Source organism: Aulonocara stuartgranti (assembly GCF_965226115.1).
Source record: "Aulonocara stuartgranti genome assembly, chromosome: 6".
NCBI classification, from domain to species: Eukaryota; Metazoa; Chordata; class Actinopteri; order Cichliformes; family Cichlidae; genus Aulonocara; species Aulonocara stuartgranti.
In genome coordinates, this window is record NC_138944.1 from 16971285 (window position 1) to 16999151 (window position 27867).

The window sequence follows — 27867 nt, forward strand, 5'->3', positions numbered from 1 at the left end:
ATTGGTTTGCGAGTGAGTAAAATTATATTGAAGATTGCTGAAGCCTTTTGCTTTATGATTGATAATATCAGGATTTCACAGTTCTTGAAAAATGCATTTACTGTGTTAATCAGAGGATATATTGGAAAGCCTTTTGAGGCTCTCCTAAACTTAAAAGAGTAGTAGCTGTCATTATTTAGCATGAGCGCAGTCATTTGCATGTCACAAACCCCTGAGCAACTCATAAGCTACTCTTCTTACTCTGACTTTTATCATCATCCCCCCCCCCCCACCCCCTTACCACCTCTTCTCAGTTTGGGGACTGGATCTGTTTTTCTTCAGCGTGTACCTGTTATCCCTCAGTCACTATAATTTCCCATTGCTGAGTCTGCTGGCTTTCACCCCACCCGCTTGATTTCTGAAGAGTTTCCGAACGTCTGCATCAGGACTTTGTCTCGCTCTTATCTCTTACTGTCAGGCTTTTGTTTTTGATCATCGCTCCTCTGTTTCCACTCTACTTCTCCTCCTTTCAACCTCATTTCCCCTCCAATTCTTTTGATTGCCTACCCATACTGGTTTGTGTGCGTGTGTGTACCTGTGTGCATTTTTGATGTGCCATGCAGAGTGTCTTTACAGGCATCCCGACAATTTGGTGAGTGAGCTGGTGTGGATGTATACAACTGTGGTTGTGTGTTTGCTTTGGAATAATCTTTTTGTATTCGTACTGATGATAGATAATAAATGGTTTCTCTCTTTGTGCTCCGACATGATTATCTATGAAAATATGAAGCACAGGGGTTATCAGCTGTTTCAATGGGGCCAATTTATTAATGGATGGATGGCACATTGTGAGCATCAGGCAAAAAGTGTCCTCATTATAGTTAATGATCTTAAGTAGTACAACACTTGGTGCCTCTATTGTTCACCGTGAAGATTTAGTCCCAGAAAAGCGTTACCATATCTTTAAAGAAACACATCACCGAGCTGATGAAGTGATAGCGAGTGAAGCTTTCTCTTATGCTAGGAGAAGCGGTGCTCTAACAAGATGAGTTGTGAGAAAACCTTTCCTCAATTATATTTAGGAGTTCTCAGGTCCATTTTTTTCATTATTAAATGAAGAAGAATATACTTTGAAAAAATCTCCCCTAAAAACTCACCATGGGAAATGTCAGGGGGGTTGTGTTTTAGGTCAAATGAAAAATTACTAGTCTGCCAAGGAGATGATTGGTGGTTGTTTGCCAGTTTGTAATCAAGATTATTCAAAACTGCATGAAAATTTTAGAAGAGGCGGGGCTGGGATCGACAACAAAGTGATTTCTGGAGTTGATTAATGATTTATTATCTTTACGAGACAGGGCAGCTTATATATTTGCATGTGATGTATATTTTCTCAAATAAATATCATAATTAAATAAGAGAAATTAGAATACACTTTCTTGTATGTCTTCAAGAAAACGTCATACTCTTATCACAGTCCAAATATCCTTCTGCACCCAGGGTCTCAATTCATGCATGGTGCAGAGGCATTTTCAGCCTTGACTGTAAGCAGTGAAGACTCAGACTGCTGCAGAAGAAGATGTGTGTAAAAAACACTTTGATATTGACTTTGTAAAGGTAGGTTCAATCTACTTTATATACCACAGAGTTAATCAACAATTTTATATCTTAATTTCTTAGTTATATATTCTACAAAATAAATACTCACTTTTAGGCAAGTAAGTGTCCACCTATCCATTTTTATCTGTTTATCCAATTCAGGGTTGCATGGGGGCAACAACCTGGGAGCCTATCCCAGGGTGAGACACAGGATCACCAGTCTATCACAAGGCTAACACATAGAGACAGATAACCATTCCCACTCACATTTACATCCATGGCCAAGTTAGAAACACCTATTAACCTAACCACATGCATGTCTTTAGACCGTGGCAGTAGCCAGAGATAACCCACAGAGACATGGGGCGAACACAGAAACCCCACGCAGAAAAGCTCCAGACTGGATTTGACCTTTCTCGCTGTGAGATAACAGTTTAATCATCATACTAGTAAATGAAAGAAATTTAAAAACAACTAAACATCCTATCTCATTGAACTATAAAGCAGCATAAATTGATCATGCAAATACACCACTGTATAAAAGTCTTGTGTCGCTTGTCATTTCTTTATATTTTGCCAGGAAAATGGAAAATGGTGCATTTATTCAAATGTAGAAATATAAATGAAATACAGTAAATGGTACAAAACAGAGTTTCTACAATTCTAATGAGCTTGAAAGTCAATATTTAATATGAAAACAGCCTGAACTGTCTTAAACAAGCTTTCCCTGAGACTATTTAAAGAAATAAGAAGAAAGTTCTTGAGGCTTCTTTAAGGAGATTCAAAGCTCTTCTTTGGATGCTGGCTGCCTTTTGTTCTGCTCTCTGTCAAGGCGATCCCACACTGATTCAATAATGTTGAGGTCCGGGCTCTGGGGAGGCCAGTCTATGACTGATAGTGGTCCAGTGTTTGGTTTTCTATCCAGTATGTGTTCGCTATCATTGATGTGATGAAAGATGATGTCAATCGGGCACTTTTCAGATGGTATTTCATGGTAGATCACAATCTGACAGTACTTAAATTAGGAGTACTTAAAGACAAACACCACTGGCTTAAATGCAGCCCCAAACCTTAACAGTCTCCACCATGTTTTGCAGATGGCTATAGACAGTCACTGCTGTATCGTTCTCCTAACCTCCTCCATACAACAGTGATTTAAAACAAAAATTTGGATCCATCACTTCATAGGATGCCACTGATTTTCAATCCAGTTTGTGTTTATTTGGCATCCCTCATCCATTCTCCTTGTTTCACTTTCTTAAGAATGGCTTCTTGACAGCCATCTCACCACTAAGACCTTTTCTCAAGATATGCCAGGTTTTCAGCTAATAGCTATTTCAAAATCACCTTGTTGGTGCAAAAATACTGTTTATGGCTGTGTTATCCCAGGTATTTTTATAGACTCAATTAAAGAAACAAATTAAAGTGTCAAACAGTAAAATGCACATTTGTTTCTTTGCAAAGTTGTCTGTAGACACAACACAGGTTCACCCTCTGAGTTAGGTGCCTTTTTTAAGCTTGAATGATTCATAGGTGAGTGTATGTAGCTTAGCAAAAAAGGGTCAGTGGCAAAGTTATAAAATGCACGAGAACTATTGTTATTAGAGGCAAAGTAAGGAGAAATGAGAGGTAGCTCAAAAGGTTTGCACAACACTAGATCTGAACTGAACTTCAGCAGCATGCAGTGCTTTTTAAATGTATTTTGCTGTGTTTGAACATTGCTTCATTGTAAAGTTTATTGCAGTCTGATTGTTCAGCATTCTCCAAACAAAAACAGCATAAAAACGATTTTTCTAGCATGCTGACCTCTTTCTCTATGAGTAAGGCCTTGCAGAGGTTTTCTCTAGCATATTTTAAAACAAATATATTTGAAACCATCACAGGATGTAGTGATACACAAAAAACTGCACAAGAATCCGCTATACAGGCTTTTCCACTCACACACAGTCCACTCTATGATTGGCACTATATTAACTACCACTTTTTATCGCCCAGAACTATTTAGTGACTCATATTAGGTACAAAGTTGAAGAAAGTGACCAAACTGAAGTGTCAGTCTCTTTGATGGGTTTCTTTTTTGCAAATACAACATTTCAAATCAATTATTAACCACTGCCAAAGCTTAATATTGACTCTGATTCTGTCCAAAATCTCCTCAATACACGTGAGACAACGTGAGGTCAGTGTGTATACAAATAGTCAGCGTAAGCCAAACATTCAGGCTTCAAACTGCTCTAAACACTCAGTTTCAGATCATTTTCTCTACTCTTGGTTCTGTATGATGACAGTGAGAGGCAATATTGCCACAGTGGTCAGAGCCACAGTCCTGGCTATAAAGCACTGGACCCTCATCTACCTGCTGTTCAAACCTATTTGTTTGCAGGGGGCAGCTAGTCAGTGGAAAGCAGTGAGGTGAGGAGCTAAAGCAGCTTCTTTCAGACAGTGGGTGAAGCGAGTAGACACAAAGGCTCAGTATAAGGATTAGTTCAACACTATAAATCCAGTAGACTGAAGCTTTACAGAGACTTTTTCTTTTCCCCAACAGATGATGGACAGTCGCCTGTCAGCACAGGAGAGGACAATGAGGAACCTTCCTGCAGACAGAGGCTTTCAGAAAACCAGCACCTACATCGTGCCCTGCTTCCTCCTTGTGGAGGTGAGTGTGACTGTTAAGGCACATTTTCTTCAACATTTCAGCGCTTTGGTCCCTGCTGTGCTCATCAGGCTTAACTCACAACAGGACATTTCAGCTTGATTTGGCCCGAACATCATTTGGAAGCTATAACTGAAAGAAATCTACTGCAATCTAAAGGTTTAATGTGTTTTGTGCTGTGGAACAAAATGATGTGCTGTGTAGCAAGCACAGCAGAAATAAAAAAAAAAAATGCTTTAAATTCAGCTGTGTATTTAGGTCTTGTTGGAAATTTTAGAAACCTCTGTAAGTTGGAGTCACACAGAGCAAACGGATGGAGACATAAAAGCACATTTTACAGCCGTCTGCTGGTGGATGTTCTCTTCGCTTTCTATTCCCTCACTCCTGCATCGCTTTCTGCAATCTCTTCCTGTGTTTCTCATGGTGGATGAAGAGCAAAATGTGTCCCTTGGGGAAAAAATGCATGAATTGGCTGAACCACTTTTCAATTCAGTGACTCTCGAAGGAAGTGATTGATTTTGATTAACTGTCACAAATGGGTAATTACCCCCTCGTCCATGAGTCCGTTTAGTGATAACATTCAGCACAAGGGTGAAGGGATCTGTCACAAAGACCTTTTCCCTCATATGTTCCTGCTCTTCCCACAACTCTTCTTCTTTCCCTGTAATCCCTAAATGACCCGGTGAAGCTCTCATGGATCAAGCTGCATTTCCTAATTAATTGGCCTGATTAAGAACGGAAACCCAATTAGCCTGTGCTACTGTTAACATGCTCCAAGCCTGAGGATCCTCAGAGTTACAGCAGAAATAGCAAAATATGCAAAATTAGCACTTTTTAGCATTAAAATAAGGGTCTTTGCATTTAAATTCAGCCTAGAAATATAATTTCTTACTCTTACATGAGATCAAATGTTAATGTTTAATGTTGATGAAAGCTGTTTAGTCAAGTAGTGCCATAGAGAGCTGACTAGAAATAGAGGTTTTGCAATTGACAATAGTGCCTCCAGTAGGGCCCTGTACCCTAAAATGATATTCCTAAACAAGTAATGTACATTTTTAAATTGAGGAAAGCATTTTTTTGTGTGCGTGTGTGTCACCAACATATCTTTGATCTTTGTGTTCTTGCTTTCATAGTGTCTCCCCTTTTCAGGAAGCTAACACGAAATCGGGACAGTGTTGGGAAAATCAGGCCCAGACATTGTCCACAGGTTCCCTCTCTCATATGCATCACACAGTAGGCGCTTCGCTGTGTCAGATGTGCTCTCACTACTGGAAATACTCAATTTGGATTTGGCAAGGGGTAGCGCCTGGAGCAAAAGCAAAAGCTGTTTAATGTCTGATCCAACTGATGGGTACTTACTTACAGCTTTTTGTGCCTAAACGTAATCAAAGGGCGAGTGAAAATGAAACTAAACAGCAAATTAAAACAGACACTAAAGTAGGTGAAATAATGACAGTGCCTTTAAATGAACCCTAGTCTCACGGATTATGTTGCCACCATTCTGCTTATCCGCCCCCTCATGCAGTCTTTATTGATCTTTTAAATTATAAGGTGTTTTGCCGGAGAGAAAATTGGTTTCTCTTGAAACATCACTGAGAAAGCAATCTAGTTATATGGGAACGTATTTTTATTTGTATTTTTTTTGGAGACTGCTTGGCTGTTCAGTCAAGCAAAGAGCTGATGATGTATATGGCCATTTTTCTGATTTACCAACTGAGACAAACTTAAACTGACTATCACTGATATTGTGAAAAGCTGGTCTCTTTGTGGTATCCATCCATCCTTTTTCTTCCAGTTAGCCAGCTGCCATCGGTTGAGAGGTGGGGTATACCTTAGACAGGTCGCCAGTCTATTTCAGTGCTGTGGATTTGCAGTTTTAAAAAAAATTAAGCTGACTCTTTCTTTTCTACACGACCCAACCTCTTCACCTGAAACTCCAAAGGGATTTTCCTCAGCCTTGTGTTTCATCTCTCTATATGTTCAAAAACACAACAACCTCTTGAGATGTGACTATAACTTTTTTTTTATCTGCTCTTTGTGCCTCAGCCAACACATGGAGCCTGCACTGTTTCCACGCACACACCTCAGTTACCTCTCCATCTCTTTATAGCTCAAATATCTCACGATCCCTCCAGGTTTACACGCGGCCTTAAGCTTGCTTTTATTTTTCATTCATTGCGATTTAGCATTCGCTCATTCTCGGGATCCTCTTGAGGACATGTTATAATGATTTTCCACCTTTTTAAAAAAATTGTTCATAGTGCGTTTGTAATATCTCTAGGCTTGAATCTGTCATAGGTGCTCTTCACCTCCTTCTATATTCTCTTTGATGGTCTCCTGAGTACTGCCCAGTCATTCTTTACCTCTCTGCATCACTCCTATTCAGCACTCGGTCCCTTGAGTAATTACCGTACGTTGTTTGTACCATAGATTTCTCCATTATTCCCCTTTGATTGTAAAGCTTCGTCTCCTCCTCCCACTCAAAAGCCAGTCTGCTATCACAAAGTCTCTATTCTCCTCATTTTTCACCAACACTCTGTCCGTGTTTTCCCGTGAGTGTCCATCGTTTCTTGGTATTTCTTTGTGTCGCTCCTCTTGGTTTTGTTCATTTGCTCCTCCTCAGGATAGATTTTGTCCTCGGTAGACCTTGTCCCCAACCTTACCTCATATCAGAATGGAGACAGGAGGGCATTACGTACCAGGGTGTGAGCGCTTCTTCCCATTTTTGCCACCTTATTACCCCATTTCTGAGGACCCCTCTTTTTTTCAGCTTAGAGATGGATTTGGAGATGGAGATTTGGTCTGACTTTAATGACTGTATGTGCACCTGAATGAATCTGCGTGCATTACAGTAGTTTAATAAAGAGCGTTTTAAAATTAAATTCCCCCCTCTGCTGCATTCAGACTAAAGCAGCTTGCTGTAGCATAGCTCCCCCCGGAGGGCACACTCTCCTTTGTTGTTACATTAGCATCTCATTACCCATTTCTTTTCAATCCAAACGCCCAGTCTTATTTCCCTTCCGCTCTTGTGATCGTGTTGCCGATTCCCTCTCTCATTTCCCGCACAATCTAACTGTCTATCTATCACTGTCTGCCGCTCTATCTCTTTTATTCCTTCCTTATAATTTTATTTATGGCGATGGCCCTTTTCCTCTTACTCAGTCAGTCTCTGTCAGTTCGTCACTCCTTTTTTTTATAAAGGCCTGTCTACCACATCTCACCGCGCTTGTCTGTATTTCTCTTCCCCTGTGATCGTGCTTGTGTCGCCCCCCCTTTAGTGATTGTTTTTTCCCTCTCTCTCTCCCTCTGCTTGATTAAAATGTGAGAACTGGCCCTATCACTTTCCTGTTAAAACAAGAAAGCGTTTACACCATTTTCCTTTAAACTGCATGTGATGAAAACAACATAATGGACAGCAGATTAGTCGTCCTCCTTCGCCGCTCTATCTCTCCGTCCTTGCTGCTCTCTTTTGTTTTTGCTTCATGCTGCTTCTGCAGCTGTGAAGCCACACAAGAGGCTGGTCTGGGGCCTAACAGAGGCACGGCTTCAAAGGATCCTCTTTAAAAAGTCATTTTGATACGACTGGCTCCTGACTTGCTTTAGACACTGGTGGGTGGGAGGAGGGCTGTTCTTTGGTGTGATCTAGGCCAGGCGGGCCTACTGTGAAAATCTGTACTGAAGTCGAGTTACATAGTATCGAAGTAGGAGTGACTATAAATTGACTGTTCTCACTGCAGCCGTCAAATAGTAGTGTTGTATCAGCTGCAACAATAGTAAAATATGATAATTATTACTGTCAACTGTTAATGTGCTGTGGTTATTAATTCATGGCACACAGCTTGTGAAGCGTGCGCGCGGGCTTTCCAGCTTTACTTTTCGGCCAGCTCGGGCTCGCTAAGCTTCCTCCTCTTCGCTCCTTCCTCACGCCTCGTTGGCTGCGTCCTACTGTGGCATAGCAACTTCTGTAAAATAAACAGACTGCTCAGCATCAGACCACATAATATTTCAGGTCTGCAGCTTATGCTGTCTGATGATACTCTGAGGTGTTAGTTCATGTCAGCTTGCAGCTCTCATAGCTGAGCTTTTCTGTACATACACCAGTACGTATTTGCTTAGTAATTTTTTAATAGTCAGTAATATTCATAATACAGTAATACTCGTGGCCATTGATCAGTGGTTGTTGATCAATGGTCATGAGATTTGCATAATTAGGATTAAGGAACTGACCTCCCAGCCCATTGTTCCTTCACTTGGCTGATTTCAGTCATTATGCAATGTACTGTTTATAAGATTGGGGAAACCTGCAGTCAGTTGAGACTGAAGAAGTCACTTGGATGAGTGACGAAACGTTTCTCCCACAAAACGCTACGTCCAGATGAACAGAATCAACTTTTGGAAGGTCAGTAATACATTCAAAGGCCATCTATTTATATACATCTTGCTAATAGCCAATTGAAACTCTATTGCTTTCAAATTTGCCTTAATTCTTCATGGAATAGATTCAACAAGGTGCTGAAAACAGTCCTCAGAGATTTTGGTCCATGTCCACATGGCAACATCATAGTTGGCTGCACACCCACGATGATCTCCTGTTCTACCACATCCCAAGGTCTTCTGTTTGATTGAGATCTGGTGACTGTGGAGGTCTTTTGAGTCCAGGGAAATTATTGTTGTGTTCAAGAAACCAGTTTGAGAAGCTCAGTCCATCACTAGATGGACATAGTTTGATGTGTTGGACATGGTGGGCATCAATACTCAGGTCGGGTGTGGTGTTTAACAATGCTCAGTTGGTGTGGCAAGAAAAGAATTCTCCCGCACAATTACACCATCACCATCCTGAACCACTGATACAAGACATGTTTTAATGTGGTTTACATCAAATTCTGACCCAACGATTTAATTGTTCCATCAGAAATTTGGTCTGGACAGGGCAACATTTTTCCAGCCTTCTATTTTCCAATTTTGGTGACCTCATGTGAATTGTAGCATCAGCTTTCTGTTCTTAGCTCATAGGAGTGACATGCGGTGTGGTCTTCCGCTGCTGTAAATGGAAAATGGCCTGTATTTGTGTAGCGCTTTACTTAGTCCCTAAGGACCCTGAAGTGCTTTACACTACATTCAGTCATTCACCCATTCACACACACATTCACACACTGGTGATGGCAAGCTACATTGTAGCAACAGCTGCCCTGGGGTGCACTGCTGTAGCCCATCTTCTTCGAGGTTTGACATTCTGTGTTGATTCTCTTCTGGACGCCGAGTTTGTAACAAGTTACCGTTGCGTTCTTGTCAACTCAAAGGAGTCTGCTAATTCTCCTCTGGCATAATCAAAGCATCTGTGCCCAGAGAACTGATTTCTCTTTTTTGGACCATTCTCATTAAACCACCGCCCATTAGGCAACAACAATCTTGCCAAATCCAAAGTCAAATTTAAAGAGGTCAGTGAGGCTATTTATTAAAACTCTGAAGTTTTAATAAATAGGTGCATTTATATGCAACTGTAATAATTTACATCCTCAATCCTAAAACATACTGAGGATATCTTGCAAGTCACAAATTTTCTTGATACTGAAAGTTCAAAACATTCACAGATGTCTTTGCTTTTCCTTTCTAGCGAAACAGTTTTCACTTCTAGCATCCAAAGCAAGACAAAAGTTTTAATATTTAGGCTCTTGGTTGGTTAAGCACTGCTGTTTTTACGCTTCAGTTTGTTTACATGCATTGGGGAGTGTTCGTGCATATGTAAAAAAGTTGTGCAAAGCCTTTTTGTGTCTCAGAGGGAGCTGCGTGAAATGACTTGTCTGAAGTGATGTCACTGAGCCGGTTGTTGTTTGAGTGCGACAAGAATGAAAAATTTAAATCTCTGAATCTGCTGCATCTGTTTTGATCCTTTGTCCATCTCTGACAGTGTTACAATGCAGTGCTAAAACAGTGGAGTGCTCGCCTAATCATAATTTAGATCTCTGGTCTCAAAAAGACTTGCTCCTTCTGATATTTTCAGTATTCAGAAAAATAGAGACACTGAACACATTCCAAATACATGGTTTCATCCCTTTTAGAAACACAGAGCATAAATATCACCATAATTTCTGGGGGCAGAACTGATCCTGACAAAGACAGAGCAAACTTCTGTTTTGTTTTGTCCATCTTGTTGGATTCAGCCCCGGCATCAGTTTGCTTCTTAATATGTTATGTTATTCAGGACAGACACAAATCTAGCATCTTTTTATCGTTTCAGGTTTTAAAAACAAGTTCTCTAGCCTAGCCTAGTTTGCTTTAATAATAAACAGTGTTGCTAATACATCAGACCAACACTTGCCTCCACCAAAGCCTTCTCCTTACATGCGCTCACTTCATCCACAGTCCCTGCTGGGTATGATATCATCTCAGTACATCTTCTACCTTCAGGCAACGTGCTTGATATATCGTTTGCTTTTTTCTAAATATTTCTTTTTGGTTCATTTGTGCTAGGAAGAAGAAACACAATATTTTCTCAGATACAAAGTAATAAACATGACTAGGCTCTATTGCAGCAGCTTTGCATGATTCCCAGTTCAAAACAATCCCTGTTTAACCTGTACTGAAGTCTTGCCTGAAACAAGCCACTTTAGCTTCTCGTCTTTTAAGGTCTCCATCAACGATTGGTTGATCAGTCCCTCTTAGATTGGCAAAGGTTGGCAAATAATTGCCTTCTAATTTATAAATGCAGACAGATTGCCCAGCCTTTGCAACTGACCTAATCCAGTCTGCACCACTGAGTGCAAATCATCTGTGACAGGCATCTGCGTAAAAGGGGACCTGACTCAATTTGTTGCCCACTGGTTTTGCTCCTATGTCAAACCATGTCGTTCGCCTATGTCATTTTGCAGTTAAACTATTTGTGGAGGAATTTCTGAAGTTTTCAGCTATATGAGGTTCTGTCTGAATCTCTTTGTGTATGTAGACGGAAACAGATTTGGAACAGACAGCAACAAATTTGCAATTTTCAACCATTTCTCATAGTTATTCACTGTATTTTAAAAACAGATTGCAAGTAATTGCCACCTTGACCCATTTAATTGTAAACTGACATCAGACTGTCTCTGTGTTATCGCTGTCATCACCAAAGCTGCTTTGAAGACCGCATTTCAAAGGTAACAATATCGCCAGATCACAAGTCACAATTCTTTTGGTCCAACCACAGTTTTCCTTATGACTGTAGAATAACCCAGTTTTCTTCTGATTGGTTGGTTTACGAGTCAGAGCTGTGTGCTTGAGATGGCCATCTCATCTATTGCTGTCAGTTTATATATGACAGAAATTAAAAAGAGCATAGAGGGTCCCCATTACCTTTTCCATTAGTGTTCCTTTTCATATGTGCTTTCAGTCCAGCTTTACTTAAATTAAAACGCTCCGGTAGATTAAACGTTATTGCTAAAGTACTGTACATCCCCGTAAGTCGTTTTGTAATAGTGCTAATGATTGCCATTAACTTCTTTTTAACTTTGTTATGATCCATTTATTCACAATCAACATTTCCTCATGCCACAAAGGAAAGATAAGAAAAAAATTAATTCAGTTTCATAACATCTCTGAGCACATTACCTTTACACTAGAGCGTCATAGTTTCCTGGTAATTTTTGGGTGATGAAAAAGTGCCTGCACAGATTAATTTTTTTTTTATGTCCCCTCCCTCCTCAAGACACACACATACTCCCATGAAGACACTGTAACAGTTCATTGGCACATCATTCTCTCCCTAGTTCTCTCCTCATTATCTCTCTGACTCCATGAATAGCACCTGCCCGCCTGTCTGCTGCTCTGGGATTTCTCAATATTCTGGGTGGATGTTTGAAACACTTGTTAGCTGCGCTGCTTCCCACCTTTTATCCCTTTAGGGAGGGAGGAAGAAAGGGATGTGGGGGGGGGGGGGGGGGGGGGGGTGATAGAGATCCTGTACTGTATGGATATCACAATATACTGTAGGTCCCTGTCATCTGCAGGTAATCAGTAGAGTAGCTGAATATCTGGCCAGCGGCATCAGAGCTAACTGTTTTAGAAATAGAACAACAAGATGCTGGAATGAGACTTTCAATAAAATCTGTATCTAAGATATAGTCTTTACAAACTCTTCCTTCTATTCATGTTACATGTAATTACAGGAGTCAGATATAGAGGTTGGCTCTCAGTGCTGGTTATCCATGTAGCTCTAAATAGATTCGGCTTAAATTCTAAATTGTACACACTTTTTCCAGAACACGTTAAAATCAAGTTAGATTTAAATTATTCTGCAAAAGTGCTGTTTTTTTAAAGGCTGAAGTAACAATAGAAAAGGGGGATGCATGTCAAATAACTGTTTATTTAAAAAAAAAAAAAAGCAAATACATGTGTATATTCATAAGCAAGATAGCGTTGGCATAAAAACCTTTAACTGCACTGTAGGCTTTTATTCTGGCAGCGTGTTTGTGCGAGTGAGCCTCTTCCTTTTATTCCTCCCTGTTTGTAAGATGCGGGGGCATGTGTGCTTGAGGACTGGGGATTTCATACAATTATGTGATTGTTCTTTGGTGTGTAGCAGTGAACATTTAAACGCACTATTCATGGATATGTAGTCCACTGGCACGAGGAAGCTCTAAATGCATTTGTTTGCTATGGGGAGAGAAAGAGAGAGACGGGGGTGAGGGAGCCAGTGAGAGACTGTGGACACAGAGAGACAAAGATGTTTTGACAGTGAGGATGATTGAGAGACATAAAAGGAAATGCAGCGAGAAGGGGAGACACAGAAAGCGTGGGTTTGAAAATTATTGAGGAAAGATGTTTTTGACAGATGACGGGGAAGGGGGGGGGGGCGATTTTAAGATAAATAAACCCATAAGAGAAACAAAAGCACTGGGAGAAAAGAGAGAGAGAGAGAGAGAGAGAGAGAGAGAGAGAGAGACAGGGAAAAGAGTGGAGGACATGTGGGTGCCCCCCCCCCCACCTCGCCACAAAAAACTGAACGCCTGCTTTGATCCTCTTCATTTCCCTTGTTCCCTTTTTGTATTTTACCTCACTCTCCACTTCACCCTCTTTCACTCTCTCATATATCCTCATTTACTCTCTTGCACCTCCTCTCCCCTGTTTTCCCCTCCTCCCCGCTTCCACTCCTAGTTTTATTTCCCAGCGGCTTTGCCCGGCCGCACTCTGTGATGTACTAATGTCTCATTAACTCTTTTATCTGTCTGTTTATCTTCTTCCACTTCCACTAACCCTAACCCTCTGCTGCTTCTCCCAGTGCTCTCTTAAAGGCTCTATCCCTCTGGCTTGACCAAGGTTTTCCATCTAATCCATCTTGTAGTCCTCTTGCTCAGTGTGTTGTAATACAACCCAGTGACACCAGGCGGCAGTCAAGGCCATTTATTTGCTTGTTATCCATGCTGATTATGATTTCCTTTAGTGAGTTTTTTTTTTTTTTACTTTGTTATCTCATATAATCACACTCATCTATTTAACAAATATGTTTTTAAGGGGCAGTGTCCCTGCGATGCATCGTATTGGTGCTCTACTTGAGCTGTTTCTGTCCCAGAGGCTGCATGCGCCCAACACCTTTGCTTTTTTTTATCTGGAAATCTGCTGAATCTCATAGAGACGCACAGATCGAGATCTCAGCCGCTGTAAAATATTTAGTGGCTCCGATCACGTGAGCGAGTAATCATGTGGCTCATCAGGAAAACAGGAGAGGTGTTGCTGCCTCGTCTCACTCTAATTTAGGTGAAATGTTTTCAGTGAGGCTCTGTGATGTGTGTTGTAACTCTGAAGTCAACTGAAGCCATGCAAATATAAAAAGCGTTTCAGCTGAAGATGCCAGCTTTTGGTTTAGAGGTTAATTTGTGTGGATGTGTTTTTAATTGTGGCTGATTAATGTTGGCACATTAAAAAAAACAGAACATTTAGCTGTTTAGTAACATATAATAAGAAGAAGGTTAAACATTTTGCAGCCACTTTATGAGAAACACCTTCACAGGCTAATGTGTGCCAGAGATCATAATCATTTGTTTTTGGTGACATTATTAAAATATGTTCATTCAGTTATATTATGTATATAACTGTGGTCGAGGTTAAAGGAGGTATTATTGAGGACCTAATGTATTTAACAATTCAATGAAAGATTAAAGGAACAGCACAACAAAGAATCAAGATAATAATTTCCTTATTAACTAAATTTACATATTTTTCTTCTGCCCTGTTGTGATGTTCATTCACACAGACTGCTTTGGTGTGGGTTGTCTGGTTTTGCAGGTATCTGCTGCAAAAATGTTTGCTTTCTCTTTAATATAATAGAACTAAATGATAATTGTACCGTGATATGTTTCATTTAGAAACAGTTATCTGTCTGCATCCGCCAGTTAAAAGAAGCCAATATTACCAGTCAGCTGAGGGAGGCAGTCAGAGGACAAATGTAAGTAAATTTGATTATGGGTTAAACTTTCCCTTTAAAAGCATACATTGTGATGTAAAACTCTTGCACTACCCCTCATTTATTTATATGAAGCTAGGAAAATAGAAAATGTATGTAGCAAGTTAGTGAAACAGGTGCTTAGATGCATACTTTATATAAGACAAAAACAGATTTTTTATCGTTTTAACAAGCTTGAAATTAAATATTTGATGTCTTTTTTCTCCAACACAGCCTTAACTCTATTGGGAAAGCTTTCTTCTTATTTCTTTAAATAGTCTTCAGGAATAATTCTCCACGTTTCTTGGAGGTGATTCAAAGCTCTTCTTTGGATGTTGGCTGCTGTTCTGTTCTCTGTCAAGATCACACTGCTTCAGTAATGTTGAGGTCTGGGCTCTGGGAAGGCCAATCCATGATTGATAGTGTTTCATTGTGTGTTTTGGATCATTGTCATGCTAACAAATGAAGCTGTTGACAGTCAGATGCTTTTCAGCTGATATTGCATGATGGATCAAGATCTGCTTGTACTTTTCTGCATTCATAATTCATCAGTTTTTAACGTCTCCAACACCACTGCCTGAGAAGCAGCCAGAAACTATGACAGAGCCTCCACTGTGTTTTACAGATAGACACTCACTTCTGCCGTCTTCTGTATATATGGATATGTTGATGACGACAATTTTCAGCTTTAAAAGATCTGTGACTGCTGATTTTTTTTCTTGAGTAATTTGCCATACCTCAGCCTTTTCTCCCTGCTTCCCTTCCTTAACAAGGGATGCCCACCCTTCCACTAAAACCATTTCTGATGAGGCTTCAGTCAACAGTAGAGATACATATTTCAGGTCCTGTGTCAGGTCTTTGCTGGATTTCTTTTCCTATTTCTTAAGGACATGACTTCCAGATGCTGTTTATCTGCTGCAGATAGCTTTTTAGGCCTGCCAAGGACACACTGCACAATGTGCTGAGATTTGCCAAGTTTGCAGCTAATAGCTATTTGGGAATCACCTTGTTAGTGCAAAAATACTATTATATGCCTGTCAAACTGTGTTATGTTCGGCATTTTTTGTAGATTCGTTTAAATAATTGGGAACAAATGCTGTGTTTTTGCAACAGGCTGCTAAGTTTTCTGTTATTTGGAGATCCAATACTACTTCATCCTTCCAGTTAGGGGGCTTTTTCATGCTTGAATGATTCATGGGTCAGTGATAAATGACATAAAAACTACAGCCTGGACTGAAAATTAGTGGGGAAAAAGCATTCAGTTAGAAAGCCTGGAGAACTAAGAGCACATTAAAAAAATTACAATAAAGTCTGGCTCCTTGGAAGCAAAGGAATTAGACTTTTCCAAAGTAGATTTTATTGCAGAACATTTACATCAGGTGCAACTAATACGCATGACTCAAAAAAATTAAAAACAACATAACTAATTTATATAAATGAAGTTTCAAATGTGCAAAACCATACTTAAATATAGAAAATTATCTCTTAAATGTAGGCTTACCCAGCCTCACCCGTGCTCATTATGACTCAGTTATAGTATAGAGTGTATATTCATTTAAAAACACTGCAGACCTGCTGTTAGCAAAAAGCAGCAGCATGCCTCCAGTTCATCCTGAGCCCTGTGACATTTGTCTTCTTGCAGCAGGACGCTGTCATCTCGTCACCAGCCTCCATCCACACATTCTCACCTCCTGTAAACATGTTTGACTTTAGCAGTTGACTTTTCTGCCATCTGGCTGCTCCACACAGGCCGACGGTAGACATGCAGCAGTTATATGCGAACTCACAGTTTGGCCCCAGGAGACATTAGTGATGCCCACTCTATTTTCACCTCTAGTTTCCCTACCCATAATGCACCATTATTGTCACATTTCATTTCCCCCTTTCCAGTTAAAGGGCTTTTAGGGGAAGGAGATTTTCCTCATTTTCTGTCACGAGTCCCATATTAGTCTCTTTGATTTCTTGCTTTTTCTCCCTTTGAAGTGCAGAGGTGTAAGCATTAAGTCTTAATTACATGGTCTGATAAGTGATTTCAGTTTACTGGGTCAGATGGAAAGAGGTCAAGCTCTTGAATCTTTTGCAATTTACAAATCTGATTTAATCCCATGGCTAAATTTATCCTGACAGATTTTAGTATCTAAATCAAATTGGGTTTCATTGCATAACAGTGCAATCCCTTTTTTTCATCATCATTTCTGCTGGCAACATTGTTCCAGATTCTGAAGCAGCAGGCTAGAAATAACAAATCTATGTGATTCATAAACAGGGATGCCAATTCCTGGCTGTGCTATGATATTTACTGTACAGTACAGTACGGCTGTACGTTCTTATTTCAAAGATTTACAAGCATATAGTTGTGTTTGCATGACAGTAAGCCTTTCAAACCTCAGTGTCCACCAAGACTTAAAAAATGCATGAAATATTTAGTTTCGTCATATTTGAATTTTTTTTTTAAATATGTGAACAGAAGCCATTGTCTTATTTCCTGTCGTTGAACTGGCATTCAATGTTTCGAGGCTTTAGTGTTTTATCCTTTATAGTCTTTGAAAGATTAATTTCACATCTCTTGAAACAGACTGACAGAGCAGTGAAAGGAACACGCTTTGTGGCATAAAACCAACTGCTAATTTTCACATTCAGAGAAGATAACAAGCAAATTTATTTAGACCCTTTTTTGTGATAACATATGTGATAGCCACAGACTTTCTCTGCCCTCTTGACACTATGATTATGTGGATTCATTTCTTATAGAATATATATAATACACAGTAAACCAGCAACTTGTCACTCTACTCTTGGCACACTATCATTAGAATAGAATAGAATAGAATAAAATGCCTTTATTGTCACTATACAGTTGTACAATGAGATACTGAGCATCTCCTACTCAGTGTAAACATGCTGGGGGGGGGGGGTACAGTTCTGCAGCGCTATATACATATGGACAGTATTAACATAGAGAAAAAGATATATATATATACATATAATGTACAAATATGCAAGCCGTTTAAAAAAAAAAGTAATATGTAATAAATAGTGTTGTGTATATACAGTTGAGTTATTGCACATAGAATTGGTATTGCACAGTGGTGGTCCATAGAGGAAGTGGGAATAAAAAAATTTGGGGGGGGGGGGCTGTGTTATCGGTGCATGTGTGAGTTCAGGTCAGTTATGGCTTTGGGGAAGAAACTGTTTTTGAGTCTGTGGGTTTTTGTGCTGATGCACCTGTAGCGCTTCCCTGAGGGAAGCGCTACAGGTGCTTACACATTACTTTACTTTATCCCCTTCAGAAAGTAAATCATTCTACTTATGCATCACTCTTATTTACCACCTGAGTGATGTTGGTTTGCTTAGCAATTCATAATATTAACATTAAACCTTACGTATTGCTAAATATCCGCACAAATGCTTGTGCACAAATACTCTGAAAATAAGACGAGGATACACAAGGTCATCCTTTTAGTGTTGTTCTACTGAGCCACCAGCAGACCTGATAAAAGCAAACACAAAGAGCACTTCAAAATGCTGTGTCAACAGTGCTCATATTAAAGAGAAGGGCAACATTTACTGTACTATTTTCAATTCCGCGAGCCTGTTCATCTCTGCTTCGGTGACCTGTTGAAAATTCAGGCTCTGGCTGCTTGGTTGGGGCTGGCACACATTTGAGCATCTCTTTGGACTTTGAGGTCTATCATTACTGGCTTTGTGTTGTCATGTATTTGCAGTTTTTTGGAGACATTTCATGTTTACAGCAGTGAGTTGTTGTCGCTCACCCATTCTGCACTCTACCGTCACATTTCTTAAAATGAAAGTGAATTAATTTGAATTTTTGTCTTATCCTCCACATGATAGTTGTTGTTCTTGAAGGCGTGCAAAAATTACATATTTTATTGTTTGATTAGGAGGACTTTTGTGTGAATGCAGCTCTTAAGCCTGGTTCTGTCTGTGTTTCATTACAATTTCACCATGCTTTATTTCTATTTCCAGGCGAGTTTCCCAAATAGCCTCTAAAGAATTTAACAAAGAGCTGATAAATTACTAAGAGAAACATTGAACATTTACAAGTAGCAGATATAAATCTAGTGCAAGATACATTTTAACAAAAAATTTAAGTATGCTACTTTAAAAATTTTAAAAAAAGGAAATAAAACATTTTGTTTTATTTTGTATGTGAGAATTAGGCGGAGGTCTTATGTGTGTACACCCTGAACAAAAATGAGGACAGAATTGAAAGGGGAAGGTGTGGACCATCTGGTGAGCACTCCTTTAAGTGGGACAAACAGGTGGACCGACTGGATTCAAAGGGTGCCAGAGTCGCGACGTATTGGGGCAATAAAGAAGACATTTATTTTCAGTGGCTGCAAGAAAGACTTACTGTGTAAAAAATCAAAATTTAAGCACTTCTACTGGTTACTATTGTAGCAAAGATGTTAATGAATTTACAACGGCAGTATCCTGGTTAAAGAGCATGTGTGAAGATGACTTGTGACAGAATGACATTTGGCTTGCCATAGCCCTTCATTACCACCCTTACTACCAACTTTAATTCATCAGTGCTGTTCATGATGCTTTAGAAATAATTTTATGCAAATTAATATTCCAAGGTAACTTGTGCAGGATGTTCCTCGATGCTAATTAGAAACCATCAACTTGAAGTTGCTTTGACCTTTACAGATATTACGGCAAACTGGCAGTGCCTGCGGAATATGCAGGGATTTGGTTTCTTGTTTGTGTGTAATAAAGATGGATTAAATGTTATATATCACCTCTGAATTTGTAATCAGTAGGAATACTATGTATATTTCCTGTTTTTACCAAGTTAACGAACTTTAATTACTCAAGAATTTCAATCTGTCCAAATGCAGAACTTTTAGCCAGTTTTAGAAACTGGGGAGTGGTTTAGCAGAGACCAAGAGCTTTTGACCCCAACCCAGTCCACAAAGCACACGACCTCTTTGGCTGCTCTTGCTGCTGAATGGCCCAGAGGAGGATGGGCCTATGCAGGTTGCTCTGGCTTAGTCCTTAAAGGGCCCCATGGACTAAGGTTTGGACACCTGGTGGTCGTGAGTGAGCTCCTCCCTAATACCCTGGGTGGGTATTAGGTATCATTTTGAATTGCACTTAGTCTGGCCTCTCAATCAGAATACATTTTGTTTTGGGAAATCTTACCAGGGGCAAGTTGCCTTAGACAGTATAGCTGCTGGGATTACTTGGGCTTCAAACCCCCCTTACATCATGCCCCCTAGGTGAGATGCTTCAGGCTTCAGTCATATTCAGGACCAAGGACACTGGAGAGACTGGCTTGTGAACACCTTGATATACCCCCTTCATACACACACACACACGCACACGCACACACACACACACACACACACACACACACACACACACACAAAGCCAGGAAAGTAAGGGGATAGGTAGGTCCAGAGCCGTTGAAGTGTTGAAATCCCGTAAGGCTTGCAATGATCTACTTTGACTTTCTCGTGAAAATTACCCCCCATTTGAATGTTCTGACTACAAGCAAACATGATGCTTAATTCTTATAGTACACGATGTATAAGTCTGATGGGACATATAGTACACAAACACTGACGGTTGCGTAGAGCAAAAGTAGATACCAAAATGACGCGTAATCTCCCAGGGAGGTTTTCTGCGGTTGTTTTCAAACGCTTTTTAAACTTTGATGGTTGTTCGCAGACCTCCCTCGCTCTCTTTCTCCCACTATCTACACCTCCCTGCCTCAAGCCTTCTGTTGCTCGGGCAGAAGAGAGAAATGGATGATGGAAAGAAATGTTCAACACAGCGTATCTGTGTCAGAGTTCCTGCTCAGACATGGGAATGCACCCACATGCCCACAGACACTCACGGAAACACACCCACATACTGAAACACAAACACACACACAAAGCTCATGTAAAGGGAAACGAAAAAACCATGGAGGAATAAGTTGCTTGATATTATTGGTCTATATATAAACTACAGGCTGTGTGTGTTTTTTAAAGATTTCGCTCGAATGGCCTACGTGATGATGCTCTCTTCATTTGGGACCCTCAGTGAAACGTCTCCCATAAACAGAGTTATGTAGATTACGTCTGCATATTGCCAACAGGAACAGATCAATTATTTGATTTTGTTGCTCATGAAGGGAATCCATTCATTGAAATTCAATAACTGTTTACAAAAACACTGAAGAGAAACGTGTAGACTTGCAGATCAGACAGCAGAGCTGGGTGTGTAATGAATGTTTAAATTAGGTCACCCTCTCCATCCCATCTTCAGTGCTCCTTTCTGTGTAATAAAGCAGAATAGTATCTAAGACATAACAAGCCTCCCCTTCCCATAGCATTAATCCGTGTGGGCTCTCTGTTTTCTGAAGAGCATAAACGTGTTGGAGGACGTTTCTCAGTGTTATGTCACTTTTCCAGCCATCTGCCACTGTGAAACCTTTCTCTTTTGGTGCTGTAAAAGAAGATGAAGCTCCTTCAGCACATCTCTTCATTTCAAATGAATAAATGCAAGTCTGCTTGACATTGTCGCATAAACTGAAATAGCATTTTAGAAGCTTTCGGTTAAAAGCACTCAACATGTTAAGCATCTTTTGCTCTGTGTGTAGTTGAAGTTACATTATATGCAGGAAGTTAAAGCAAGAGTTTTGTAGATGGCATGTTTGCCTTGCCAGGTGACTCCCTGAAGTCTTTACACAACAGCGAGTTTGCTCAACAGTCAGCTGAGACTGCGGGAATCCACAGCACTCATTAACTGGTCTCCAAGATGTTGCTACAGCCAGCACATTTACAAGTGACTAACTTCTCAAAGACATGTGCAAGGTGCCCATCAGTGTCTATGGCACGATGCATGGGGTTATATACACAGTGAAGCACGTTGCACTTCCAACTTTGTTGAGGATTTCATGATGCTTCACTGAAATGCAGTGAGTAGTAGCTTTTAGGGTTTATGTTTATGTGAAGTAAAACTAAATAAGTGAATCAGAAAGTAAAAATAAAGGACTTTGTGTAAAATCCAGTATTTTGTCAACCCATCTGTCCACCACAGCATCCTGTCGACATGTTACACTTGTGTGAAAGTCACACTTAATGTGAGTTTCTCCTTTTCTCTGAGTTGCAAGGATCGTGAAGATGAAATATATATGAACTACATGAAGTATAAGTTTTAATAAAACTGCTTTTCTTGAAATGGCAGAGAGCCTGTTCACTTAGTAATCCCATTGCACCAAATTTGGCTGCATTTCAACTTCAGGGAAGACTACATTTACTGGAGCTCCATAAAACCCCATTTATTATGGACTATCTCCATAATCAATAAATATATTTGAGATTTGGGCTTCCTGCCTGATTTTCTTTTAAACCTACACTATTGATATCACTAATATGACAGCAGTTCAGCAGTTTACTTTTACGGCAACATGAGGTATTGCATAAGAATGTACCCAGACCCCATTTTGTTCATTAACACCACCTGATAGATGAATGAAAGAAGGCGTGCCATTTTTCTTTTAAGCACACCAACTTTGATCACTTACGTGCATTTAAAACCTCTGGTAGTAGATCTCATGGTAAGCTAGAAAACAGCTTTGTAACATGTTTTATGCTGCGAGAAAAGAGAAAAGTCCAGTAATCCAAACAGAGATGTAATGAAGAAACACAGTGAAACTCACCAGTTCGACACAACAAGGAACATGGGAAAACTGAAAGCTTAAATATGTAATGAGGGGAGGTCCTTTTCCATCAGGTGGAGAGCAGCTAAAAATATGAGGGCAGTGTTAGCCAAGGAGTACAAAACTCAAGCGTAGCGGTTAACGTCATTTATTTACAATAACACAAGAGTAGAGCATTTCAAAAAATGGAAAAACTAACGGCGAGCTAGATGTCCCTTTTATACAGACGACATGCAGAAGTCTTGAAACACATGCTCTAGCACCAAACATCACAGAAGTCACTCTTCACCAGTCGTATCACACTGGGAAAGGCCTTCTTACTGGTTCCAACTCCTCCACTACATCCAGCACCAGTTCCACAGACAATTCCAGGGCCAATCTCATTGGCATCCATCTGGCCAATCCATCCTGTTGCTCTTGTGAAGCTCTGCCATCTTCATGCTTGTGCCACCTCTGCATATGCTCTGTGCCACCTCTGACTGACTGCCCTCACCTCCCATCTTTTATGCAGCACTAGCAGGTGCAGATAATTTTTTTTGATTAAGGTGTGGGTAGGAAGTAAAAGAAAAACTTCAGAATAAAAGCATGCATGCAAAATGTATACAAAAAACATGGTATAAACTAAACCACTAAAAAACACAGAATAAAACATTAAAACTACTCCTACCCCAAAACAAATACAGACAAGGTAACAGGGATAGAGGACACAGCGGGGGGAAACAAGACATGGGTTAATTGAATAGAAAAAAAAAACACAAGGGGAAGAAAAAGTGATAACGTCCCACAAAACCAAACAGACAAAAAAACCAGGAAGTAACTAAACACCAAGCACACATAGAGACTTAACAAGACATAGATGAGGCAGCATAACTGAAATGTAACCAACCGGAAAACTCTGAAGTCCAGCACATAATCAAAAACAAACAAACCTAGGAAATCATTAATAAGCTGTAATAATTATTAACTCTCAGCTGGGGTCCTTTCTTAAGATCTGCTTTGACTTATGATGTAGTACTCTGTTGTTGTGGTCACATGATTAATTTGTTCATTTATATTTTGTTAATGTGCAAATGCTAAATAGTAAAACTTTCTTCAAGTAAAATAAGAAATTGTTAGTGACAGCCACAAAAACCGCTACAATTTGCTCCTTGTCTCACTGTCCCTGAAGCTGCAAACCAGCTCAGCCTGCCAGCAGAGGCTCCTCATGTTTTGCTGCTGATAAATTTGTCCTTCGCATACAATGCAAGTCCATCTAGCAAGCATTTAGGCTGCAGCTTAAGAGGAAACTAATCAGCAGCTCTCTATATTTAAACTCACATTTTCCTTTTTCATTTGCAGTTTTTTTTTGTTTCGGGCCGATCTGCGAGGGCAAGCTAATATTGCACAAACCTCCAGTTTTCAGTTGCAAATTTACAGGAGCTCGCACTGCAGTCACTTTTTTTCCCTGCAAAGAGCGTCTGTGTGCTGTTTACTGGAGTATAAATGAATAATTAGAACTTGTGCATCTGTCTCATCTTGGGAGAATATCTCACATTTTTTGATGTGTTCTATGTTTATCATCGCCTCTTCCTGTCCTCTCCCTCACATACATACAATCTGCTTTGAAATGCTTATTTATTATTTATGTTTTAACAGCAATGAAGGTCATATTTTATGCTTCACAGCTCCTGCTTTGCATAAATCTGATATTTTATAAATGTCAGAGTAGCACAAAGTTATGCAGACTCATGTACCCTGATTCTGCTTGTTCTCATACTCTCTGCTCTTGCCCGGGTTCTTCCTTTCCCTGTTGCCTGCTCCTTCCTCACTATTCTGCTCTTTTTCACCTCTCTGTGTCTCACCCTCCACTCTCTCTCCTGCCCTTCTTCAGCTCTTCTTCTGTTCCTCCATACAGCTTTTTTTTCTTTGATCGCTCTCCATTTGTTTCTTTACCCTCCCACTCAGCATACTGACACAGCTGAAGGGATCTCTCTCTCTCACACTGTCTCCCTCATTGCTCTCATTCTTCTCTCTATCTGTCTTTCTCCTTATTTGCCTCCCTCCGTCTCTATCTTTACCTCCCTCCCTCACTCTCCCTCCTTTCCTCCCTCCCTGTCATCCTCCTCCCTCGCTATCTCTCCATGCACACTTGATTCATTTTACACATTACGGAAGCATCCATCATTTTGCTCTGTGGAGGAAAAATCTCTTCTTTTTTCCCCCTTTTCTTTTTAAAAAAAAAAAAAAACCCGCAACAGTATTTTCCACTTCTCTTCTTTACGGCTGTCTTCTCTTTCCCAACTCCTACACTCTCCTGTGGATCCAATCCTAAAGCTGGAACCAATATGTTTTATTTTCAGCTGGTCATCATGGCAGGGACCGTTCTGTTGGCGTACTACTTTGAGTACACAGACACGTTCCCCGTGCACATCCAGGGCTTCTTCTGCTTTGACAAAGCTTACTCCAAGCCGTACCCAGGACCAGAAGAAAACAGCAAGGCTCCACCTGTCCTCGTCTACTCTCTCGTCACCGCCATACCCACTGTGACGGTGAGTCTGTTTTCAACTTAAATTTAAAAAAAGATACTTCCACATGTGATCATCCTGCACACATGCACACATATCTTACATGAATATACGTGACAGTCATGCACACAACATTGACCCACAGCATGTGAAATAAACACGCACATGCACATGGACAGTACCTCCTCATCTACACGTGGTGTTTATGGATTAAAACAGGGTAGCGATGTGTAGGTGTGCATCCTCGTGGACTCGCAGCTCTGTTTGTGTGGTTGCGTTCTCTGTAATAACCATGGCAACGGGCACTATATTTGTCCTCCACAGAGCAGTCAGAGATAGCTACAGTGTGCAGAAAGTCTGTCCTTATTTCCACATTGCATTAAAACAGAATAAAACATCACCTCTGAGTGGTCTGACTTATTTAGGTCTGCAAGGCACAGTTTCATTATTTTCACCTGTTACTTCAATATGCATATAGAAGCATCTTCAGTAGCTGAGTAGAATTGAATACTGTCAGTCATAATACAGCAGATCAGACCAATCAGTGTTAAAGTGCTTTCTTTTAGTAATTATCTTTAGGAATTTATCAATTTTCATTGGCACTCAATCAGTTTATAGTGGCTATAATTCATGTAATTACCCCAAGTTAATCACAGCATGCACAGTTTCTCATCAGTAGATTTGAATATCATTAATAATGAAACATTCACATCCTCATCAAAGCTGTGCATCCATGACTTCTGTCTCTTAGGGACTACTTCTTTGATGCCCTACAATTAATTGGCAGTAGGACATGTCTGCCTCGGAAACACATATTAGGGCAGTGCACACATAAAAAAAAATCCTCCACACATACTTTATAAACTTACATATATCATTAGTTGGCCTGTTTTACTTATGTATCACTTGCACATTATTGTGTGTAACTGATATTTAGGTTGTGTGAGACTTTACCACCAGTTTAGGAATCATCCAAAGTTGACATGCATATCACAGATGCACAGGTGGAGCCTAGCGTGTGCTCTAATGCTTGCAGGCTCCAAGCGTCGGGGTACAGAGTGGGAGCAGAGTGGTGTGATTTTGCCTGGAGAAGGGAAGCGGCTTTTTTAAAAGTCAGAGCATCTGTGTTCTCTTTTTCTGGAAGATAACGCTCCATCCCACAAGTCTTTCTTTAGTAACAATGAAAAAGGCAGACATTTTGCAAACTTTTCCCTCAAATTTCACTCAGACTTTTAGCTACAAACACAACTCTAGCTCTTTCAAGTGACCGTGCAAACACTTGTTTTAACAAAGTATCCATATCTCGTGTGTGCGGATTCTATCTTTGATAGCTCAAGATTATTTTCAAATTCACCAGAAATTGTGCAGATTTTTCTTTTTTCCCTTTAACCCCTCTTCTTTTTTGCTGCTCTCTCTTTTCACGTACACTTGCTGCATTGTCTTGCCCAAGTTAAAATATTTATAACAGAACTCTGGAGATTTACGTTTAGTCTCTCCATTAAATGAGGACTGAGATGTTCTGACATCTAGCCCTTAGTGTGACTGAATCTCCAGAAATGCTGACACCTACACTTTCTATAATGAATATAGGAAGTTTTTTTTGTTCCATTAGAGTCCATTTATTTATTAGAATAACCCAAGTGAAAGCCCCAGATTTAAATTTTCTGACTACACAACCCCCCTTCCAGAGCCACTGAAGACATTTTACTGCAGTTTTTGTGAGACGAGAGATACTCCCTTTGATAAACAGTGAAATTTGAGTGCCCCTAGAAATGTCTTTGCATAACTTTGCACAACCTTTCAATGAATCTGTCACATGCAGGAATGTGTTTAGTTTAGTTCTCTGTAAGATAGGCATGTGTTGCACTGACACTCAGGGCAGGTGCTCCTCTGGCTGACACAGCATTTAAGCAGCAAAACAAAATAGTGCACTACTGTAATGAGATTAAATATGTCTGTAATGTAACAAAGAAATGCATTAGTCTTCTTAGATTCAGAGTTTTCATCCTACTTTCTAATCCAAAAATTATGCCACTTGTGTTGCATAACTTCTTCAATTATCTGCATAATGAGGAGATAAGAAAGAGAAAGAAAAGAGAGAAAGAAAACATCATGAGATGCATCAACGTGCGTGAAAAGGCTCTCTCAAGAATGTGATGGCAAAGTGCAAAGCTCTTTGGTATGTCTTTGTTTTCAGGAAAGCATATGCATTGATATGTAAGGATGGCAATTATGTAATAATGGATTTCAGGCGAGGTTGCAGAGCTATGCTAAATAAGTTAATGAGCATTAAAAGATATTTTCTATACGATTAGTAAAGTCATACCTTACATGTCTTTTACAAATTAAAAAGTGATGTTTTATATATATTGTATTGTATTTTGTATCACATATAAAGCCAAATTCTGTTCAGACGAGGACATCACCATTCAAAGTGATATAAAGTTCTGAAATGATGTGCACATCACATTTCTAAGTGCTACATGCTTAATATAATGCACTTTAACTAAACAACTCAGCTGAAGTGAAGTGAGGACCTGCTCAGCGGAATACATTTGTCTTCATCTACACAGATATGTGAGGTCAGACAGTGTCAGAGGCATGACTCAGGAATTCAAATTTCATTTAAATCTCCTCTTACTGGCAATATGCTGAACATTAAATAATTCATCTCACCATTAACATTTTACAGAATGTGTTTCCTACCCTTCAGTACACGTTCCTGGAAATGGCTCTGTACTTTTCTACTGATCTACTGGAGCAACATACACTCACCCAGTACTTTATTAGGTACACCTCTTCAACTGACTGTTACCTAATCAGCCAATCATATAGTAGAAACTCAATGCATTTAGACGTGTGGACATGGTCGAGACGACCTGCTGAAGTTCAAATAGAGCATCAGAACTGGGGGGAAAAGGGCGACTACAAGCGGGTGATGGTTATTGGTGCCAGACTGGTTGGTCTGAATATTTCAGAAATTGATGATCTACTGGGATTTTCCCACACAAATATTTCTTGAGGTTTATGGGGAATGGTCTGAAAA

At 39.9% G+C, this 27867-nt stretch overlaps 1 protein-coding gene across 2 annotated transcripts in view; it reads left to right on the plus strand.

Moving 5' to 3' along the window:
* plppr2b (phospholipid phosphatase related 2b) overlaps positions 1 to 27867 on the plus strand; it is a 70434-nt gene that overhangs the window by 2279 nt on the left and 40288 nt on the right. For both annotated transcript variants that reach the window (XM_082536995.1, XM_082536994.1), the window contains exons 2-3: positions 4121 to 4231; positions 24657 to 24845. In XM_082536995.1, coding sequence (XP_082393121.1) covers positions 4121 to 4231; positions 24657 to 24845 — 300 coding nt within the window. The remainder of the gene's footprint in view (positions 1 to 4120; positions 4232 to 24656; positions 24846 to 27867) is intronic.